Source organism: Canis aureus, chromosome 14 (assembly GCF_053574225.1).
Source record: "Canis aureus isolate CA01 chromosome 14, VMU_Caureus_v.1.0, whole genome shotgun sequence".
NCBI lineage: Eukaryota > Metazoa > Chordata > Mammalia > Carnivora > Canidae > Canis > Canis aureus.
In genome coordinates this window covers 50630853-50641631 of record NC_135624.1, presented here as the reverse complement: position 1 = coordinate 50641631, position 10779 = coordinate 50630853, and the positions used below count along the sequence as shown (strand labels likewise).

General features: G+C 42.7%; 1 protein-coding gene across 4 annotated transcripts in view; it reads right to left on the bottom strand.

Moving 5' to 3' along the window:
• Positions 1-7027: 7027 nt before the first annotated feature.
• Positions 7028-10779, bottom strand: part of KIT (KIT proto-oncogene, receptor tyrosine kinase) — an 83437-nt gene continuing 79685 nt past the window's right edge. For all 4 annotated transcript variants that reach the window (XM_077848043.1, XM_077848045.1, XM_077848044.1 and 1 more), the window contains exons 20-21: positions 10431-10536; positions 7028-9372 (exon numbers count right to left, since the gene is read on the bottom strand). In XM_077848043.1, coding sequence (XP_077704169.1) covers positions 9244-9372; positions 10431-10536 — 235 coding nt within the window. In that variant the 3' untranslated portion in view covers positions 7028-9243. The remainder of the gene's footprint in view (positions 9373-10430; positions 10537-10779) is intronic.

The window sequence follows — 10779 nt, the reverse complement described above, 5'->3', positions numbered from 1 at the left end:
GTAGCAAAGTGGTTGATTTATCTTTTCTTATACTTTTGAAGGTGAATGAAATGGCTAAAAGATCACCCAAAGCCAAAAAAATGAATAATAAGGGACTTGCCCATATACCAATTGGATTGGTGACATTATTGTTTAGAATCCTAGGATTCAGAGGTCAAACAAACTAGCACTTGCCTCTCAGCTCCACTGCTCTTAAACATGAGGTTTAAGCAAGATAGTGAGCCTCTGAGAGGCAAAGTTTTTTCATCTTTATTTTTTAATGATTTATTTATTATTTATTTATTTATTTGAGCGAGAGAGTGAGAGGGAGAACAAGCAGGATGGCGGGGAGAGGCAGACAAGCAGACTCCCCAAAAAGCAGGAAGCCTGACTCGAGCCTCCATCCTAGGACCGCAGGGTCATGGCCTGAGCTGAAGGCAGATGCTTAACCAACCGAGTCACCTAGGTGCCCTTTTCTTCATCTTAAATGCAGATAAATCATAGCTACCTCCTGGTGGTAATGTGAGGCGTAAATAAGGAAATATGTATAAAACAGCCGACGTAGATCCAGGTACATGGTAGACACTCAATAACTATCATTATCATTATCACCGTCATCATCATCATCATTGATGATGATCCAAACAAGGTAAACCTATCAGTTATCACTGTTAATTATATGACCAAAACATCTAGAAAGATCCCAGAGACAATAAATGAGACTGGATGAGTGTGTGCATGCTGTAAGAGAGAGTCAGACATGTGGTGTCATCTTACAAGGCAAGAATATTGAAAATTAATCCATGGAAATTATTTTAATATCTATTAACTACAAACAGGTATGAGAGAAATTGAGGGGAGGATGAGGGCAATGTTCTAAAACTGAATCATAGGGATGGATGAACAACTTTATAAATTTAATAAAATCACTGAATTATATACTTACAATGAGTGAGTTTTATGATATGTTAATTATACCTCAATAAAAATGCCAAAAAGATTCTCCATGGACAGGAGCTGACGGGGAATTCAGATAACAGGAAAACAGAAACTGCCTTGCATGAAGCATAAAAAGACAAAAAGAAGGAAAATGTGAAAGTTGGATTAGAAGACACTGAGAACAGAGTAAGAGACTCTGTGGTGCACTGAGCGGGAATCCCAGAAGAGAAACATGATGGGCAGAGGCAATTTTAAAAGGGCTGACAATGTCTCAATATTGATGAAAGACACCAGTCCACAGATTCTAGAAACCAAATAATCCCTCAGAAGATAAATAAAAAGAGATCTGAGTTTAGATAGACGATAGTGACACTATAAAGACCAAAGGCAAAGGGACAGTGTTAAAATCAACAAATAAAGCACAACAACTATCCTTAAAAGAACAAATTGATCTGACTTCTAAACAGCAAAGATGGAAACCAGAAAAGAGGGAAATAAATGTGCTGGGATGAATGTGCTGAATATAATTGCCATTCTTAAATTCTACTTCCAGTGAAAATACTGTTCAAGATTAAATGTGAGGGACCCCCGGGTGGCTCAGTCAGTTGACCATCTGACTCTTGGTTTTGGCTCAAGTCATGATCTCGGGGTCCTGAGATCAAGCCCCAAACTGGGCTCCGCAATCAGCAGAGAGTCGCCTTCTCTCTCCTCCCTTTCCCCATCCCCTGCTCATACACACTCTCTCTAAAATAAATAAAATCTTGGGGGATCCCTGGGTGGCTCAGTGGCTTGGCGCCTGCCTTTGGCCCAGGGCGCAATCCTGGAGTCCCAGGATCGAGTTCCGCGGTGGGCTCCTGGCATGGAGCCTGCTTCTCCCTCTGCCTGTGTGTCTCTGCCTCTCTCTCTCTCTCTCTCTCTCTCTGTGTGTGTATCATGAATGAATAAAATCAATCAATCAATCAATCAATCAATCAATAAATAAATAAATCTTAAAAAACAAAAAAGAACAAAGGTGAGATAACACCTTTAGACTCCAAAAACAAGATTTGCCACCTATAGACCTTCACGACAATCCAATTCCTCCTGGTGTTGGGTTTTTGTTTTTTGTTTTGCTATCACTGAAACTCTACATTTCTTCCATGAGTTGGGCCTTGATAGTCAATAATTAGATGCAGTGCCTAACTTCAAGAATCCCCAAATCTAGAGTTATTAGATTTAGCAAACAAAATAAACCCAGCTTAGTGGATTTAACAAAAATGCAACCCAGTTTAGTTTGCATTTCAGATGAATGATACTAGTATCTGTGTGTGCCAACTAGCACACAGGACATTTAACTGGGTAGCCTCTGTTTTACTGGCAACCACAGTCTATTTGAGGGGAGAGATGTCAGAGATAGCACTGGAAATTGTCAGCTCATAGGTGATGCCCACATCCCAGGGTGGGGACTGGATGAGACAGATCTGAGCTTGGTGAGAGCACGTCAGGTGAAAGAAGACAGTAAAGGACCAGGCCCAGCATTCCAACCTTCGAAGAGTGAAAAGAAGAAAAACAGAGAAGAGGAGGACAGGGAGGGCAGGCCAGAAGGCAAGTTCCAACGAGGAGGACTTTCCCATCACATGAAGCTGCATTCATTCGACACGTATTCAGTCTGCTACAGACCAGATAGCCTGGTGGACATTGTTCTAAATAATAAGAAAAATTGAAAAGGATGCCCTGAAATTTGCACTTTGGAGATTGTATTCTTAAAGTTCTTCGAGAGCCAATTTTACTACTCTAGTGAGGACCAGGTCACCGGCTACAATATGGAGGGATTTTGAGGCCTTCCTGTTATGGATTGAATTATGTCCCATCAAATTCATATGTTGAAGTCATAATGGTAACTAACTCCCAGGACCTCAGAAGGTGACCTTATTTGGAAATCAAGTCATTGCAGATGCAGTTAAGATGAGTTCATACAGGAGTAGGGTGGGCCTTTAATCCAACAGGACCACTATCCTTATAAAAAGAGGAAATTTGGATGCAGACATACACACAGAGGGAGAACACCATATGAAGACGCAGAGCTCTGCAAGTCAGGGAATGCCTGAGATTGCCAGCAAATCACCAGAAGCTAGGAGCGAGGCATGGGACAGATTCTCTCGCAGCACTCAGAAGGCGCCAACACTGCCAACACCGTGTTCACCTCCAGAACTGTGAGACAATACTTCTCTGTTGTTTCCACCCCTTTTCCCCCGCAACATGCAGTACTCCATTACAGAAGCCCCAGAAGACTAATACTTCCTTCCACAAAAATCTCCTTGGATGCTGACCAGATGGTACTTCCTTTCCACCCCTTTTCCCCGCAACATGCAGTACTTCATTATAGAAGCCCCAGAAGACTAATACTTCCTTCCACAAAAATCTCCTTGGATGCTGACCAGATGGTACTTCCTGCTACAGCTTAGCTGGTCCCAAGTCCCCTCATGGGGGGTGTTTCCCCATGCAGATGCTGCCCCCCATCAGCCCTCTCCTAAGATCAAGCCTAGAATGGTGGAGGTCTCCCATCAGCAGTTTCTGTACTCCCAGTCCAGGGACTTGTTGGTAGCTCCAGTGCCTTTCCCCCATTCCAGCTATGGAAAGAGAATTTCTGCCACTGCTCCTTCCTGCCTACACTTCCCCATCCACCCAAGTCCCCCTTTTGTCTACTTCTTAGCTCCTCACTCCCACAAAGCAGCTGTGCACCCCTCACCAAGCCTGCCCAAAAGAACTTTCCTAGTTCCCCTTTCCCTTTCTCCCGAAAGAAAGACTTAAAAGCCCTCTGACTCACCTCCCACTAATGAGTGTAAAATAAAGTCCCACTCTGGGTAAAAGTTGTGCTTTCGTAGAGTTCCTATCTTTCCTGGACCCATGTCTTCCCAGATGGCTCTCCCTTACTCCATGCTGATGGGATGTTTAATTATTCATTCAAAAATATTAATCACTCATGAAGCACTGTCCTAGAATCTTCCTGAGTGTCTGAGACAGAGACCACCTGTGTCTCAAGAAAGGTGAAATGTGGTAATCATCTAAGGGTGACAAGGCTTAGGCTAACTCCAATAGATCTGTATGGGCTCCCTGGAGAAGACTGGGACTTCTAAGGCACCTTGGCTCTTTGAGAAAGAGTGATAGATGAGTGATGTCTGCATGCACATGCAGTGAGGGACGTCAGCATGGGAATACTCGCCACCACCAAAGTACAGACTCCAATCTGGATCCAAATTCTGGCTCCTTGTCTACTAAGTGAACTTAGGGAAGTCTTAAGCTCTCTCACAACCTCCTGAGCAGTTTAACCTTTGGAGTGTTAGATAAATATTTTAACAAGGAAGTGATGATCACTAAACCTAGCAATCCTAGCACATAGAGGTATTTTATGTTAACTGATTTTAAGACAGGATAGAGTGGGGGGTGAGGAGGAGACATACGAACCAAAATAATGACCGTACAAGGCAGAAGAGATTTTAAGAGCAGTCAGTTTGAGTACAGAACGCCATGGGAATCGAAAGCCATCTTCCAATTGAGATCATTTCCCTGGTCTTGAAAGGTGGCAGCTGATAGGAAAGGAACAGACAATATGAAGTCTGAATGGGTGGAGGCAGAAAGAGTGGGGCATATTCATGGGTATATGGTATATGTAAGAGAAGCCAGGAAGGAAGGCTTGATCAAGGACAGGGAGCCCTGCATTCCTGGCTAAAAAGTTGGAATTTTAATAAAACACAGAAATCTCCATAGCAAAGTCAAATTTCACAGCAAACTAGTGCGATATTGTTTGCATTTGGGGAAAAAAAAACAACTAGAAGCAAATGTTGACGGTACCGTTCCACATGGGATACCAGCTGGGTTATGCTGGTACAGGAGCATCTTCTTTGTTCCTAGTAAGCCTAACTAGTCTTGACAAAAGTTACCATTTGTGAGCACTATTTATGTATTAGGCATATGAATGTGGTCTCGACAGCTTCACATTAGTACGTTGAGGCAGATCATCCTATTACGGAAACATAAGATTTCAAGAGCCGATCTGCCCAATATCACGCATTTTAGTAAGTGGTCAAGACAAGGCTGGAACCAGGACTTGAGCCCAGGTTTAGCCAGGACATCAAGCACCTGATGCTACTGTGTGATTAGAAGCTGAGCCGGTCGACAGACACATGAAAAATGCTCCACATCACTCGGCATCAGGGGAATACAAATCAAATCACAATGAGGTACGACTTCACACCAGTCAGAATGGCTAAAATTTGCCAAGTCAGGAGAGGACAGATGCTGGCGAGGACTCAGAGGAAGGTGGGCCCTCTTGCACTGTTGGTGGGAATGCAAGCTGGTGCAGCCACTCTGGAGAGCAGTATGGAGGAGGTTCCTCAAAATGTTGACGATAGAGCTACCCTATGACCCAGAAATTGCACTACTGGGTATTTACCCCAAAGACACAAACATAGTGATCCAAAGGGGAACCTGCATCCCAATGTTTATAGCAGCAATGTCCACAATAGCCAAACTATGAAAAGAGCCCAGAGGTCTATTGATAGATGAATAGATAAAGAAGAGGTGGTATATATACAACGGACTACTACTCAACCATCAAAAAATGAAACCTTGCTATTTGCAATGATGTGGATGGAACTAGAAGGTTCAGAGAAAACAATTATCATATGATCTCATTCGCATGTGGAATTTAAGAAACAGGATCATAGGGAAAGAAAGGAAAAAATAAAACAGGATGAAATCAGAGAGGGAGACAAACCAAAAGAGACTAGACTCACTCTTAAATACTGGAAACAAACAGGGTCACTGGAGAGAGGGGTGTGGGGGAATGGGGTAACTGGGGGATGGGCATTAAGGAGGGCACAGGATGTAATGAGTACGGGTATTATATAAGACTGATGAATCATTGATCTCTCCCTCTGAAACCAATAATACATTATATGTTAATTGAATTTAAGGAAAATTGAAAAGAATTAAAAAGAAAAGAGAAAAGCTGGGCCAGTCAGGGAACTAACTGGAGGCTAATAATACAGGGGCCGTCGACGGCTTTTAACTCAAGATTTCACACAATGAAAAAGTCTAAATGACACTGAAAACATTCAGAAAGAAAGGACTTCTTTGTTTTGTGGTCAATTAGCATTCATTCCTGTCTGTAATATAATAATGGAAAAAGCTTGGCAGAAATGTGGGTGCTTTCACAGACAATTGAAGTGTTCCTGGCCACACCATTCCCTCCTGTAAAAGGATTCTTCTTCATTGTAGGTCGCACCTTTCACCCTTCTTCCTTTTCCCTTCTGGAGCGAACTTCTGCAGGTTTGGACGCCACGTCAATAAAGAAAATCAAAACTGATGGTGTTTTATGTGCCTAACTCATTTTTAGGAGGATTCTGTGGTTCAGGGTTGTTGTTTGTTTCAAGATGGGAGGACTCGCAGGCCCTGGACAGGTTTCCCTGGTTTGGACAGTATTTCCTAATCACAAAGGATGCTCCGGCCACAGGACAGGACCCAACTAATTGGCACAAATCACCTTCCCCCAAGCAAGAGACAGAGCTTAACTGTTCAGAAGCAAGTGAGAATAATGGTTGAAGGGTAGAGCATGAACATCTCATGATGGACCAAAACTCTTTTCAAAATCCAAGCCAACAAGAACACACACCAGTGTCTTGGGAGTCCTCATGTCAACCCTGTGGATTACTTTACAGTTCACGTTCATTTTTAGGCAATCTCTTTCAGGAGGAAACATGCCAGTTATATCAGACTGAACCACATGAAATTGCTATTTAGCTATCATTTTGCCCACAAAAACGGTCATTTCACACAAATCAACCTAATTATAATCATAGCAATGCATAGTATTCTCAAAATGTTTCCTATATTTATTTTTCAATTTACACGGGGACACTGGGTTGCAAAAATAAAAGGAGAAAATACAGCACATACTAAATTCTTAATATATCTGTTGAATCTTCAAGTATATAAATCCTAGTGATGCGACGGTCTTGCTCAGATCCTAGGCCTGCCAGGAACAAACTTTCTAATGTCAGAGTGAATGCACTTTAACACTTTGAGGTTGGGTTTCACTAAGCTTGAAGAAATAACCAAAAAATTCCACTTGATTTATATATGTACATTTTTATTAGAATTCTTCAGAACTGTCAACAATTGGACAACATACCAGGAAGAAAAAAAAAAAAAACACATGGAATACCAACATCCTTTAAACTTGCACCGCTTACTTATTTACACATAAAGTTACTGTATATATAAAAAATATTTTCAAGGACTCATGGGCTTAGGAATATTCAAAAGACATTATTGCTACATTTCAATATTTACAAAAAAAGCCATAAAATAATTTCAAACATTAAGCCACTGCAAAGAAATATCCGATGTAAAAAAAAATTATAAAAATATAAACTTTCAAGAATATCCAAGACAAAACTCTCAGTGAAGTGCCCCTGAAGTACCTAGACATCTACAATTAACAACCACTTTTCTTACCATAATCAAAGTCAATAGAAACACAAAGGAAAGTTTCCGACAAAGGAGAGCAAACAGCGACAATCTCTTACGTGACGACAAAACCCCAAAACCTGTTACCTTTGGAAAGGTGCAAGAGTATAGAACTCCAGTGCAAATGGTTACTTCCAGATAAATGACCACAGTTCTCTAAAATGTAGTCTAAGGGACCCAGGAGGGGGGAACCATGAAGGCAGCATACCTGAATCTCGCAGGACAACACACGAACCTTACCGCAAACACGCGGACCTCTGACAGTTGGGCAGTGAGTTTAATTAAAAAAAAAAAAAAAAAAGTGACCTCTAAGAATAATATCGAGGCTACAGCATAAAGGGTAAAATTTAAATATGCTTTAGCAGGAAAGTAGCCTTAGGTCTAAGGAATAGGTACAGTATATTGAGTCTAAACAACAGAGTGCTTGAAGTGTAGGTGGACTGCAAATAAATAAGTATTTAAGCACTCTGCTTCCTATATGGACGCTATGTAAGCTTTTGGGAAGCTCCTCTAGACAGCTAGGTTCAGAGAAATGAGCAGTACTGATGATAAAAGCCAAGCTACTACTTGGGTACTGAAGGACCCTCCTGGTCTCAAGGCAAAGAACACCCCCAGAAATATTTTTCTACAAGCACACACACACGCATACACGCATACACGCGCACACACACTTATATAGGTACTGGCCCGGCGTCCAGGACATGCCTGCAGTTGGAGGCTGGATTTAAATTTAATTTCTGGCTACCGAAGAATCCAAACTAAAAGAGCACTGTATCGTCACTCCCGCGGGAGTCATGCAGTAGTAAATCAAGTCACTTTTTCAAACGGCATCAAATCCATTGAGCGCAATGCCATTCTTTCTGAAGCTGGTAGGCTTGTTCTGGAGAATCTGCAGAGCAAGTTCATAGACTACAAAAGGAGATTTTTGTGAAGATTGTGCTTGGCAATTATGGGTTTTTTTCTTAAAAAAGAAAAAAAGAAAAGAAAAAGCACGGTTTCCTTCAATCCTGTCTGGCTCTTCATCTATTTCTACAACACAGCAGACTTGAGCCAGGGTCGTATCCAGAAACTACATCTTGTGGGTCCCCCCCCCTTCAAATATAGGAACATGTACAATTTATAGATGAGTATATACAGATGCTGGCTGGGGAGGCCTTCTCTCCAATTCTCAGCGTCCTAATAGCAAACTCTATTTACAAACCAGGTCAGTAGTACAAAGGCTCATGCACAGCAGCGAGTCTTTATTCATGCTCAGGGAGCATTTTTCCATGGCCTATGTCTCATTCCCAGCATGAAATACTAGATTTCTTAAGCCCAGACATTCATAAGCTTCTGCCCTTTGTTCTAATAACATTCCATTTTCCACATCAAGAGATCAGGTTTCAGCTTCTAATCTTGCTGCATCATCATATCATTATGGATGGTTAGGAGGCCCAAAGGCGACCACTGCCATTTATTCAAATAAACTATCAACTGTGCTTTTCAAACAGAAACTGGAGAAGCCTTGGAAAGGACTCGGGGTGTCTAGCCCATCCCATCCTCCCTTGCTCCAAGTCTGTATTATTTTTTTTTCATTAATGGGGGCTTCCTTGCTATTGGGAATACAATATGCAGTCTGAACTCTTACAACAGGATGGTGGCTGATGACAAAAGTCACTGGCCACTAATTAGGGTGTGCTCATAAAGAGGGAGGGACAGAGGGGTGTCCGCTACCCTGGAATAGGATGCAAGCCGAAGGAGGACAGAATAACCAGTATAGGAACCAAAAGAACAGGGATCGCTCTTGTTGGGGAGACCCCCGGCACTCCTCCTGCTTCACACATCTTCGTGTACCAGCAGAGGCTGGGTGGAAGACGCGCTGCTGCCCACGGAATTGATCCGCACGGAATGGTCCACCACGGGGCGCTCTGGGTTGGGGCTGCAGTTCGCGAGGTTGGAATAAATCTGAGGAAAACAAGTCCACAGTTAATATGCCAGTCCCCACAACGGACACAGCAACAAGGGGGGCACATCTGCATTCTCAGGATCACAAATAACTCACAAAGCTTCTTAAGGAGAAGAGATTTACAAGACTTTCACAGCCAAAACCCCATATTGATGAAAGAAAATATAAGCTTTGTCTTATTCCTCATTTCCCCCAAGGTCTGATGCATAAGACGTGATGGCCAAAAAAAAAAAAATTTACTTTTTGCTGGGACACATATGGAAACAAGTACTATCTAACCTATTAAAAGAGTTTCTAAACCTCTGTAGCCAACTATAACCCAATGGCTGATGTCATTTACTGGGAAACGGGTGGCCTTCCCAGGGGCCCTCTGCTGAGAATTAAACACATAGGTGGGGAACGCTGTTTAATTTGAAACATGCTCTGACACCCAAAAGAGCAAGCTTTAACCCCAAAATACCAGTGGTATGCTTTTAGAAAGGATAGCTCCAGGCCAATCCATCCAAAAAGCAGCTTTAAAAAAATCTGAGTTAAAGTAAGGATCACTAATTCTTCCGTAAGAGGGGGAGGAGAAATAATGGATTTGAGTTGTTGAATTCCACCCCTGCTCCCCTAAATCACTGGCAGGGATCTCCCAAACTCAAAAAGCTCTTCATGTTATATGGCTTGTGGGCATGACAGCTAGCTGCCATTTCTGGCTATGCTTGTTTGAGCAGAAGGCTTATTTCACTGCCGTAACAAGCTGTCTTTTCTGTGCTTTTATTCTAGTTCACGTTACCCCAACCGTCCGAAGGCTGAATGGCCCAGACACGTGAGGCAGAGACCACGCCGACCCCATGATCAGCATTTGGGGTGGGGAGGAACCATGGCAAATCTGTATGGCAGGCTCAGGATGGGGGTTGGTCCAGAAGAACCTGTTTCCATTGCCTTCCTAGCCTCCCCGAAGCCCAGTACACTGCTTGAGCCAAGGATAGAAGGGATGGGTAACAGAACCCCAAGAGCCTGACAACCCCAGGAGAAAGCAGGGAGGTTCTACGGCTGGCGGGAGTGAACTCACATGATTGGTGCTATCTGAAATCTGCTTCTCAATTAGCTGCACGATCTGCTTGAACGTCGGCCTTTTCAGGGGATCAGCATCCCAGCATGTCTTCATGATGTCATACCTGCAGAGCGAGGACCATTTCCTGTCACTCCTCAACGCCCTTAGCCTAAGGTGTCATGCGACAGTCTCAAAAAAAATTCCAGGGCCATGCAAACTGGACATATCACGCATGAACTAAAACACCGTGCATGTGAAAGGCTGCTGAAACTTTCTGTATATTTGGTGACAAGAGATTATGAAAAGAAGCTACAAAAATGACATTTGATCACGACATGTCATAAGAAGGAACCAGGAGACACTGCTG